Raw genomic sequence first — 13,089 nt, 5'->3', positions numbered from 1 at the left:
ATGAATCAAATCAATACAGGATTAGCTATTTAAACTTGTTTAAAGTCCTAAAATTAATCAATAATATGCTGGAACTGGACTCTACTTTTGGATCTGGATGGGTTAATGACCTCAGACAAGAAGAGATGTGGGAGAAATGCTGAATCCAATCAAGCATTTAAATGTCTACAAGAATTGGCAAGCTACCTAGAATATAGAAAGAACACAGAATTCCATCAGGAGCTATGGTTGAAAGGAGTCAGTGTAATGTCAGCAAAGCATCTGAGTCATGTGGGAAGACATTAAAATGTTTTAAAGCATTAGTGAGTATAAAACCAACCAGAAAGAGACTCTTAATCGGAGTAAAGTCTTGCGTCTACTCAAATCTAACGTCATCTGAGTCCTGATGCTGTGGGCGGCGGAATTAATCACAGTTGAAGGGTATGGAATGAGTTCTCCTCTTATTCCACCAACTATTTCAAAAAGCTCTGAATCCATTTGTGGAAAGTGAGAATTCCCTTGGAACTGAGGTCCTGCTTCCCAGCTGAAAATCCCTTAACATACAGCAAACTCAAATTGCTTGAGATGCCTATTTGTTGGAGAAATAAATTTCAGTATTTATTTCAACATTGTGGCTCCATCATCTTAAACATGTGGCTTCCAAAGCTCCTACGCTGGTCTGTATCCACCAGGCAGAAGCGGGAAGGGCGTGGAGAACCACGTGTGGAAGTGACGTGGGCGCTAGGCCTGGAAATGGGCATGTCCCTCTGCTCACAGTCCATGATCTGGAGTTCAGTGTCATGGGCACCTAACTGCAGGGAGCCTGGGAGATGCAGCCCAGCTGTGTGTCGGAAAAAGAACACACAGATGGCAAAGATCTGGCCAATCTCTGACACAACCATGTACATTCAAGCTTTGCACTTGACTGAACTGTACATAGCAAAGAAAGCTGTTCTCTGAGTACACCATTAACTCACCTCTAGACTTTTTGTTCTTATAATCAAAGAGAGAGAGCAAGGACAAACAAAAGAGAGGAGAGAAAAAAGAGAGAAAGTGAGTGAGAGAGCGAGCACCTGTTTCCTCCTCTGAGGAAAAATGTGGACAAAACTGAAAGGCTAGTTAGGTATAAAATTTAGAATTAATTTACTTTGTGCCTCGTACAACTTAGAAGGAGAGACAAATGCCTTTACTTCTCCCCTACTTTATCTTCACGTTGGCATCCAAGTTATTGGTACTCCCAAATACCTCACTTAGACCAGTTTCAAATATTGCTCCCAGAAAGAACACTAAATTATTCTTTTTTAGTCAATAAAATGCTTAGTATAAAGCACATGAAGGGACTTCCCTGGTGGTCCAGTGGTAAAGAATCCGCCTTCCAATGCAAGGGAATGCAGGTTCGATCCCTGGTCAGGGAACTAAGATCCCACATGCCGCGGGGCAACTAAGCCCGTGCACCACAACTACTGAGTTCGCGCGCCTCAACTAGAGCCCGTGTGCCGCAAACTACAGAGTCTACGCGCCCTGGAGCCCTAGCGCCACAACTAGAGAAGACCTGCACGCCACAACTAGAGAGAAGCCTGTGCACCAAAATGAAGAGGCTGCATGCCTCAACGAAGATCCTACGTGCCGTAACCAAGACCTGACACAGCCAAAAATGAATTAAAAAAAAAAAAAATAGATCTTTAAAAAAAATACAGCACACGAAGATGAGTGTTCTATATATTCCTCTTAGTGTTGGTTACTTGCATGACATTTCTTCAAAGGAATTATAAAATCTGACTCCCATTAAATACTTGGTCCAAGAGTATAGCTCTTGAGAATATTGTGTGCCATTTTGCTATCTAAGAGGGATGAACACCTGTTTCATTGTTTGTTCTTACTTTAAAATGCCTCTGTGTCATTGTCTGATCTTACTTAAAATGCTTTAGTGTAACGGTGAGAGTATAAGCTATATACTGGGGATGGCAAGTTAACATTTTAAGGACTTAATGATAAAACATCACTCCAGAAGCAGCCAGGGCCAGTACTTCAAAATGTGTTACCTATGTTTGCATTAGAAATCTGCTTAATTTGCATGAGGATAATAGAAAAAAATTTTAATTGGTAAAATAAGTGCTGTTTGGGACTTCCCTGGTGTTGCAGTGGTTAACCCCGTGTTCCCAATACAGGGGGCCCAGATTCGATCCCTGGTCGGGGAACTAGATCCCACAGGCATGCCACAGCTAAGAGTTGGCATGCCACAACTAAGGAGCCCACGTGCCGCAACTAAGACCTCGTGCAACAAAATAAATATATATATTTTAAAAATAAGTGCTGTTCAAGAGATGGGACTGCCTGGGAAAACTCAAGAGATGGGGTTGCTTGGAAGCCAGAAGGGAGCAGTCAGCAGTGACCTAAGTCACCCATTACAAGGAAGCCCGGTAAGATCTAAGTGAACTTGACAATTAGGAGGTCATTGCTGGCCTTCGAGAGAGTGTTTTCAGTGATAATATAGGACAGAAAGCCCAACAGCCGCGGCCTGACAGCGGATAGGAGGTGAGAAAGTTACACTGTAAGTCTGGACTATTTTGTAGAAAAGTCTAGATGTGGAGGGAAGAAGTATGAGAGACAGGGAAGCTCAGTGTATACCGGGTGGGGAGCCGGGGTAATTTCTTTTGTTTTGTTTTTAAACTTATGTGGCTTTATTCATAAACTGAGGAAAAAGGTCCAATGAGAGGAAGAACCTGGGAGAGAGAAGGGGAAAAGAGATATAAAGTTAGGGAGGCGGAAAGAGAATCATGAATGAAGCAGGCACCTGAATACGTGGGAAGGATGGACAGAAAAGCCACAGAAGCCTGGGGACAGAGTGAAGGCCTCCTCTCCTCTTCTATGTCGGGAAGGAGAACATCATGGATGAGTATGGACAGTTCCGATGGGAGAGAGACCCTAGGAGCTTGTGGGCACCCATGCCTACTGGCTTTCCTTTTCTTTGCTGTAGAGTCTTAGCGGGAGAGTCTCAGCGCTGAGCGGGCAGAAGACAAGGGTGCAAGGATCACGTCACCTCTCTGGGCTTCACGTCCTCATTCCTAAAGTGAGAGTAAGGACTCCAAAGTCTCAGGGTAGGGAGCACTAATACCGCGGTTTTAAGGGAGAAGGCGCAGACTCAGAATGGGTGAGAGGAGGAAGGAGAGGCGGCCGGCGCACATGCGCACGTGTGACGTCATGGGGCTGCATCAAGGCCTGCTGGTGCAGCACGTGCTTCTCTGCAGCTCAGGGCCGGCTGGAGAGGTGAGGGCTCAGCCTACCCGCGGTGGGGCGGGCAGAACAGCTCAGTGTTTGGATTGAGAAGGGTGTGTGTGGCGGGCGTTGGGATAGGGATATTGAATTTAGAATTAAAATGGAAACACAAGGACCCTGTCGGAACGCTGGTAGCTGCTATCTCTCTTGGGCTCCTAAATTTTCCCACTAATAACCCACAATAAAACCATTGCCCAGGAGCCACATAAAATCCTCACAGCCCTTTTTTTTTTTTTGTCGCTGCATTTAGGGTGCCGTGAGGATGTGATTGTTGTTGTTGTTGTTGTTACTGCCTCGTAATCACAACTGGTTCCCAAATCCCTCATCTTCCATTCTGTACCATCTGGAGGATAGATCCTTCCGTCTTCCTTCTTGAGGAAAGGCCATGCCACACAGCTTGGGGCTGTTGGTAACCAAGAGAACCTGAGAGCTCCGACCTGTCTGACCAGGGATGGAGGGAGGTCAGATTATGTCTCCTTCAAGCTAACAGGCATCTGTGGAGAGCGCTTGCTTTAAGGGGTGAGGCTGATGCTTCACACTCCCTGGGCTGCTAATGTGGATCAGACAGCTCGAGATGTTCTGAATAGCTGCCTGATATTTACCATTTGTAAATGAATGAAGAGAACGTGATGCACTTGATGGTACCTTGAGATAACCCCCGCTCTGGGCATCATCTGCAGGGGTGTGGTGTTAGAGCTGAGTGCCTTGGGGATCCCCCAAGGGGTGATTCCTTTTGTTAATGGGCGCAGAGCTAGATATTGGCAGAGTGACGACCACCTTCATTTAAATAATTTCTAACGTACAGTTTCAAGTGGGAACACAGAAAATTAAACCCCCTCTGGAGTATTGGTGTTCTCTGCTTGTTGGTGTCAACTTTCTGTCAAAACAGGCCACGATTAGTAGCCAGTGAAAACTTCCACGAAATATAAGTGTACAAACCATTTATATAACTTATTGCAAATTAGTCAGATTTTTTTTCTATAGTGCAAGGAATGGGAAATTTAAATTTTCATAAGGTGTGAGGACAGTGATATGAGAGATAATGTAACGACATGAGGGCATTTTCCTTGCTATGTGTTTTGCACATATTTGCACAGAATTTCACATCATATTTGTATTACAAATATTTACTGATTTCTTATGATGTTCCAGATACTGAACCAGGTCCTTGGATCCCAGGGTGGGCAGGGTACGATCCCCGTGCTCTACAAGTGGGGAACACAGTTAATTAAAAAATAAATTGAGCACAGGTTCAGAGGGTCTACTGAGGCACGGGGAAGAGGGCGTCCTGGGGAAGAATGTTGAAGAACACGTACTTGAAGGGAGGTGACTGTGTCTCATCTGGTGACTGAACAGATGTGGGAGGTGAGGAAGAGTCAAGGAATGTGCCCAAGGTTCTAGCTTGTGTGAAGAATGGTCATGCATAGAAATGGAGACAGAGAATAGAAACGGAAGAATTCTCCCCCCTCTCTGCCAATGGAACTCCTAACCAACCTTCCGAGTCCATTTGCTTGCACAGTTCTTCACTCAATACTCACTCATTATCTATTGTACAGAGTGCCCATTATGTCAGGAAATGGGCGAGGCCCTGGGGATAGCATGACTTTTAAAAATTACAGTTGTGTTAAATGTTTCCAAGGAAAATGCAGTGTGCAATGAGACCATATAAGAGTATATCCTGGGTGCCCTCAACTAGCCTGGGGAGGGTGAGAGGGAAGTGGCTAAATTGGGGAGAGACAGTTAAGCTGAGATCGGAAGGATGTATCTAAGTTAGTCAACAGAGAGAGGAAAGGGCTTGGTGAATGTAGGAAAACGGATGTAGCTGGGGATGAGGAAGTGAGAGGGGAAGAAAATAACGGCTGTAGATGGTCCCTAGTTAGGTTGAAATATAGGCGTTCTGGGTTGGAGAGACACGACTGTCTGGGTTCCACTTCACCATGAGGTTAGTGCTGACTTTGGAGCTTGTTCTAGTAAAACGGCTTCTCTAGTCTCCATGGAAAGTTCCCCTCTTGAGTCACTGGTTTGGGTACTTCGGTGTTTATGACATTCTTCTTGAGAGATACTGTCTTCTTTTCAGCTTTGATGAGGTATAATTGACAAAACTGTAATATACTTAAAGTTTACAACATGATGATTTGATATATGTATACATCGTGAAAGGATGCCCACCATGGAGTTATTAACACATTCATTACAGAGACTGTCTTGTTAACCTGCCCAAGGACTGGAATCCTCTCTGAACCAGAGCACTGTAGCTAGAACCCTATTCTGTGCGGCCTGACCTTCCCATGTGTGGGGCTGGCTTAGGTCTCCACCCTGTTGGACCCAACTTTTTGACCGTACGTCTGTCCCCTTGGCCGTATTTTGCATTTGCGTTCACTCTATGGTGCATCTATCTTCCAAGTCTCTGTGGCCTCCCTGATGGCTTGTCCAGGAGTCCATAAACTCAAGCTCTTGCTCTAATGTGGTATAGTGGAGGTTTACTCCATCTCCCTATATCTTTTATTCTTTTTAAAGATTTTTTGATGTGGACCATTTTTAAAGCCTTTATTGAATTTGTTACAATATTGCATCTGCTTTACGTCTTGGCTTTTTGGCCCCGAGGCATGTGGGATCCTAGCTCCCCGATCAGGGATCTAACCCACACCCCCTGCATTGGAAGGCGAAGTCCTAACCACTGGACTGCCAGGGAAGTCCCCATCTCCCTATATCTTGACCTTCAAAATTACTAAAAATCCATCTGATTATGCTAAAGAGATGCAGGACCTCCATTTGTTAAACATAAATATTTGTAAGTTGGATGAAGGTGGTCAAAAGGTACAAACTTCTAGTTATAAGATAAATATAATAAATACTAAGGGTATAATAACAACATGATTAATATAATTAACACTGCTGTATGTTTTATATGAAAGTTAAGAGAATAAATTCTAAGGGTTCTCATCACAAGGAAAACTATTTTTTTCTTTTCTTTTGTTTCTACATGCGATGATGGATGTTCACTAAACTTATTCTGGTAATCATTTCATGATGTATGTAAGTCAAGTCATCATGCTGCACACCTTAAACTTATACAGTACTGCATGTCAATTATATCTCAATAAAACTGGAAGAAAAACATTGTAAATGTACCAAGCATCTCACTAAATTCTGAACATAATCCTAACACTTCATCAAATTTGAGAAGCTTGTAGTTTTGAAATCCATTTTGAAAAATGAGTTGCTGGGCCAAGAGAATTGACTTAATAAATAAACTCAGCAATCATTTAAAAAATATTTCTATTATTTTATTTTTGGCCACGAGGCACGGCTTGCAGGATCTTAGTTCCCCAACCGGGGATCAAACCTGGGCCCCTGGCAGTGAAGGCACTGAGTCCTAACCACTGGACAGCCAGGGAGTTCCCTCAACAATCACTTTTTATATTAGCTGCTATGTGCAAGGCATTTTCTAGGCTCTAGCGTTATATCTGGGAACATAGAGATTCTGACTGCAGAGATTTTGTATTCTAGTAGAAAGGTTAGGTAGTAAGTTTGTAGCTATTTGGCAGAGTTATGGGGACATGCTTCAGGCCCTAAATCTAAGCTGTGGTGAGGATAGCTGCAACTCACCAGATTGTTGCCAAAAGAAATTTATACTCTCTGAGAACCAGTAGATTCTTCATGGCTTATTGTACCAGTCCTATGACTCCTTTGAAATATTGACTGTGACCACGGGATCATCGTTACTTGGGTCTCATGTATTTCTCCATCCTTGACTCTCACAAATTTCTCCTGTCCCTCCACCCTTGTATGGTCAGGCCACCCAAGATGGCTGTTCTCTTGCTCTCTGTACATCCCCTGCTGGACCAGTCCCTGCTTCACCTACACCTTACCCACACGACTGACCTTCCCTCTTAATCATAGAGCCTAATCAGTAAATGCCTGTGTACTTGCCCCCGACCCCTGGTAGTAATTGTTCTAATCTTTATATCAGAATGTCTCCACTATGTTAGTTTGTCAAAGGGGTGGTGAGGGGCGTGCTTTTCTGCTGTTTTCCCTGGTAACCAATGAGTCAACCTGATAGTGGGGTGTCGCTCCAGGTCCCTTTCTGCTTCAGACGTGGAAGATCCCCCATTCATTAAACCATTGATGTCTCTGTTGCTGACTCTGGGCTCTTTCTTCTGTCTTGAGCCTGGGCCTCAAGGGGTCAAATGGTTGTATAAAGAGCTATTTTGAGATTTTCCATGTAAAATGCTGAACCCACATCTGGGGAGTTCATTTTCTTTTCAAAAACTAATGCTTAGGATTTTCGATGTACATTTCTCCTGCCAATCAACATATACAGCCCAGGCTGGCCTTTGTGAGCCCGACAGACATCCCATTTGCAGTTTGCAACCTAGTATCAGAAGAAGTAGTGCTAGCAACAGCTCCTCTGAAAAAGCCTGGCAATATTTATACACGTTGATACTATTTTTCAGTACTTTTTGCCTCCCCTCCACACTTCCTTGAATTAAAAACGTTCTTTTTAGTAAATCTGACAAGGTACTAACAAGCCCACAAGTTCATTTCAGCAGTAGATGGTTCACACACAAGATGTTGACTTTTTTTTTATGGTTATTTTTTATTTTATTTTTTTAACATCTTTATTGGAGTATAATTGCTTTACAATGGTGTGTTAGTTTCTGGTGTATAACAAAGTGAATCAGCTATATGTATACACATATCCCCATATCTCCTCCCTCTTGTGTCTCCCTCCCACCCTTCCTATCCCAACCCTCTAGGTGGTCACAAAACTCTGAGCTGATCTCCCTGTGCTATGCGGCTGCTTCCCACTAGCTATCTATTTTACGTTTGGTAGTGTATATATGTCCATGCCACCCTCTCATTTTGTCCCAGCTTACCCTTCCCCCTCCCCGTGTCCTCAAGTCCGATCTCTATGTTGACATGTTTTTACGATTACATGTTCCAAATATCCTGGTCTCACAAAAGTGTTCACAGAGATTGATAGATTTTAAAAAAGGAAATAAATGAAACATATATAAATAGGCTTTTTCATTAGAATGAATGATGAAAAGTATTGACCCTACCTAGCAGTACTCTTGCTTTTGTGAGCTTTTTATTTCATTGTCTTTGACCTGAAATCACAGTCTTTATAGGAAATGGCTAAAGAGGCTGAACGGTAGCTAAGAAGATGGGTGGCTGGAAATAAATGTTTCCTCAAGCATTTATTACCCTTCAGAAATGTCCATCAGCTGAAATGTTACGCCCATAGAACCACTTAAGCAGTGCAGAGGAGAGAAGCGGGTAGTTATTAATTTTTAAGGCTGGCCGACAGCTTTCAGTCCAAGAAAGGCTTAACTTTGCATTTTGAATAAGGCAGAGATTTTCATTAGTTAGAATAGAAATCGAAATGATAAATGATATATTGTCTGCCAAAATACTGTGACATTACATTATCTACTTGCAGTTACCTTTCAGAAGAAGCTTTCCAGAAGCATACTTAGATAAATAGGAAGGCTACCAGTATTATTTTCTTATTTTATGTTTAAATTCTGGAAACACAATTCAAAGGACACGTCTTCTCGACTGGGGGTTGGTAAGGGCAGTTCATTGTTGCACCCGAAACCTAAGTGTTGGCACAAATTGTACTAGACTATGAGATCATTGCAATTGGTTTCAGACATTTCTTTTTGCTCACATCTGCCTTCTGAAGACTCTAGGACAATTTAATTAAAATTGCACTTTGATTCCTACTGCTTTCAATAGAAAATATGAAATTACCCTCACTTGAGAACTCTCAGACTAAAAGGTTTGTGATTGCTTTCTACTGTCGACTTGCTCCCCGCCGATTATCATGTCACGTTGGTCTACGGCATGTTTACTTTGTTTTGAGCACCCCAAACCCTTTTGGCTCTAAGTATTATTTGAATTGATGGTAATATAACTACTTTATACAGATGTCTCTTGGTAACTTAATGTAGGGCCCTAATAACAAACAGTACAATTAAACCATTAATAGAATAGGCTGCTAGCAGGTGCTTCAAGGCTGGTTTGATGGGCATTAAAATAGCTGATTCAGAGGTTTCTATAGAGAAACTTAAACTAAAGACTCTAAAATCACTAAAACTACGATATCTGCCAGGAGGAATCTGATACACTGACATTATTTCTCTCAAAAAGGCTGCTAGAAGGTCAAAAATCTTTTACCCAATTTAGATGAGCCTTTTATTTTGCATGACATTTTGCATTTCCAAGTTTTGCTTGAAATCACAAGCTTCAAGGAAAAGCCCTTTATATATTTATTCTACTAGATAAAAGAAGATTATTGATTAATCTACCTGTCCTCACACAATAAGGTGGGGATGAAGCATTAGAATCATTTGAGAACCTCTACTCAGTTCGGTGAGGAGAAGAAACAGGATCATTTTGGTACCTACTCAAAAGTACTTTATAAGGTATTCAGCTGGGATTTATCCATCAGTGTATCATTTGGGGGGAAGTATTTATTCAGCACCAATTCTAATAATTTTTTTAAGCTTTCAATTCCAGTTGAAATTGTCCTTGCTCAACCGGTTGTTTTTTGGCTGTCAGGCTGTCTTAGCTGTGAGTTGGAAGCATGTTGCTGATTTTCTGTACACTAACTTTGTCAAATTGTGGAACTACTAATGGAACACCTGAAAATGTACTTTTTGAAGTTAACCTCATAGTCAAAAGTATTGTCATTACAACAGCACTTTCGAAATGTCAGAAACTTTCTAGCTCATCTAGCATTAAAAAACAAAACCAAACAAAACAAAGCCCCAAGCAAGCACAAAAGAGATGATGTGGTACGTTTGTGTGTTTTCACTGCCTAATGAGTTTAATCTCAAGGTCTAATATCTCTTCCGGTTGGTTAAATAAATCCTCATTGTTAACTGGATTCCAGTTCATACACCATGCACTGTACCTATCTGGTGGCAAGCACTCATCAGACCCTTTTGGAGTTGTGTTCTAGGAAGAAGTTGTAATGGCTAGCTAGACACTTGTCCTCATTTTTGTTAAGAGTCAACTTTGCAACCCAGAGAGTATCTGCAGCGGTATAACCAAATCCCTGGGATGGTTGGGTATGATTTGTTTATCTAATAATTTATTATTATTTTTAAATTAAATTTTTCTTTGGTATTACATGAACCCATAATGGAGTGGTGCCAAGGAGTGCCTTAGACATTAGCAGGCACCCCATAAATGCCACTCGTTAACCTACGTTGCTAAATCTCTACCCACATAACTTTGGGTAATATGTCTTTTTTTTTTTTTTTTTTTTTTAGTGTTCCGCTAAAATGTGACCACTTAGCTTTTTATCATTCCATTAATTCTTTTTCAGCATCTCTCTCTCTCTCTTTTTTTACATCTTGCATTGAAGGTTGTCATTGTTCGTTTTCTCAGAGTATTTTATGTAGTTTATGTATGTGTAGTTCTTGGTAGACTGTGTTATTGTATTGATGTTATCGCTATTAGTCAGATTTCAAAATTCTGTAGCCAGCATACTTACAATTAGTGGTGGATAAAACAACCCCAATTTTCTACTCAGAGAAACGTTTAGGTCTCTGATGAAAAGTTACTAAAATGAAACAACAGCCATCTATCTGTAGGTGTCCCTGTCTCTGAGCATCCTCCCACATGACTTGGATTGAGAGTTTCAATACTTAGCGCCATCTTGTGTGTGTGCAGTATAGTTGGTAAATGTTTGATTGTAACTTTACTATGCTGATTTTAATCATTTAAAATTCCAAATATAAAAGATTTCACGGTCCTGTAATGATTAGTTTTGGAACCTATATCTCAGATAAAATAAACCCACAGGTAGGTAGAATAATACTTACAGGTGTCCTCTTCTTCCACGAAAATACTGATCACATAACAGGCATACACAAAACCAACCAACTGCAAAGGAGAAAAAAATATCTTAAAAATCTAGGACAGATGTCCATAATTAAAAAGCCTATGTAACCAATAGATAAAGAATACACAGTATTATCGTCTATGAATTTGTAATAGAAAAAAATCTTAAATGCTATTTAAATGTTTTAAAATAATAGCCGTGATTTTAAAGAACCTTTTCATTTCTACTTAGGTTTAATAGCTTTCTAAAGTAGTACACAGAACTGGGGAAAAAACTGCAGATATTTCACTTAGATTTTGATTTGGGATTTACAGTTCTTATATCGCAAAATCACCACAGATTATTCAGAACATCTATTTCTAAGTTTTGACTATTTGTAGAGCAATTTGTAGCAACTCTCATTATTACTACAACTATTTTAATGTTTAATTACCACAAAGGGAATCAAAATATGTTCATTGTAAATTAAATACCAATCATTTACTTGTGGAAAATGCTCTGAGCATGTAAATTCCATTTGAATACGAAATTGTTTTGTTAATTATCCACTGCCAGCCACCAACACCACATATATTGTTCTTCTTACTTGACTGTTCCCCCTTTGTTTCTGCATCCCCTCCCTTCCCTAATTAGTAACTATTTGAGCCTGTCCTTCGGCACTCAGGGAATGTTTAAGAGACTGAAACCTTTTTCCTACTAAGAAACAGGGATACAAAAAGGCTTTTGTACCCCAGGGGGCCTCACAGGGTCCTGCTTGGTTTCAAGGGCAGGGATGTGTATGTGCGCCCATAGTCCGGGGTAAGGCCTTCTGAAGAGAGCTGGCTGTGCAGTTCGGGAGCAGGACCCTACCCAAGAGAACAATATTCCTTTGAGTTCTTCTGCGGCCACATCATACAGGGAGGCTCCTGTTGCCTCATGGGATATTGCTAGTACTTTAGTAACACATGAAGTCCTAGCGTGCAGTCCTGGTGAGGCTACCAGAGTCAAGCCACATGTTAGATATTGTTAAAGGCTGGTTTTTCTTAGGTTTTTAGAAAATAGATAGACAGATAGAAAGAAATAGGAGTAACATTTTCTCCTTATGCTCCCATGGATTATCTTGTTCATTCCTTTTAATACATGGGTTCTACTTTGGATTCCTTTATGCACCTCATTAGATGAATATGACCTACTGACTTCATTAGATGACCTCATTAGATGAATATGACCTCTAATGACCTCATTAGATGAATATGACCTACTGAGAATTGACTTTGAAGATGACCCTTTTGCTTAAAGAGCAGTGCAATGAGTTCAGCTGACATGAGTCCTAGTGACAGAAACAGGCAGATCAGATATCTTTTGAACCCTAAAGAGCTAGACCAAGTGACGGCCAAACAAATTAAGAGTTTCTTTGTATGCAGTGTGACTAGGATGGCGGATACTTTGGGTCTCTTCTACTCACTTTGCAAGGAGAAGGGTAGTAGAAGAATGGATGAATCATGTTACAGTAGAAAAATGTCTGAACTAGTTTTGTTACTTTTGTTACAGACCAACATTTAGATACTGCATTGTTTATCTTAGACGTTGCTTATTGAATAGTTAGGCCACAGGTGCTTGATAGCTTACGTAGTTCAATAATTTTTCCCCTACAGCAAACTCAGCTAAGTTAGATCTCACAAATCATTATTTTTCCATCTAAGTAGGTGAAAGATAAGCAAACTGTTTTGATTGAGTGCTGTAGAACTTTCCTAGTATAAAGCCAAGGCCTTCATGATAGCTCAATACTACGATGAATATTATTTTTCTACTTTCCTAATAGACTATACATCTCTACAAAAAAAAAATCTGTTTACACCTTTATGCTGATTTGAAGTAGAATAAATGATTATTTTGTCTTCATTGATACCTTTTGAGATGACAATGATGTCTAAAGTGTATATTAGCATATTATTAGCCTCTTTGACAGGGAACATATGTTGGTGTCTTCTAAC

General features: G+C 40.8%; 1 protein-coding gene across 1 annotated transcript in view; it reads right to left on the bottom strand.

The window, feature by feature from the left end:
• NKAIN3 (sodium/potassium transporting ATPase interacting 3) overlaps nucleotides 1–13,089 on the bottom strand; it is a 511,505-nt gene that overhangs the window by 18,780 nt on the left and 479,636 nt on the right. Inside the window, exon 6 of the mRNA XM_059995454.1 lies at nucleotides 11,097–11,157. Coding sequence (XP_059851437.1) covers nucleotides 11,097–11,157 — 61 coding nt within the window. The remainder of the gene's footprint in view (nucleotides 1–11,096; nucleotides 11,158–13,089) is intronic.

This window comes from Delphinus delphis, chromosome 17 (genome assembly GCF_949987515.2).
Source record: "Delphinus delphis chromosome 17, mDelDel1.2, whole genome shotgun sequence".
NCBI lineage: Eukaryota > Metazoa > Chordata > Mammalia > Artiodactyla > Delphinidae > Delphinus > Delphinus delphis.
Note: the sequence above shows the minus strand (reverse complement) of the source record. Positions and strands in the feature narration are given on the sequence as shown.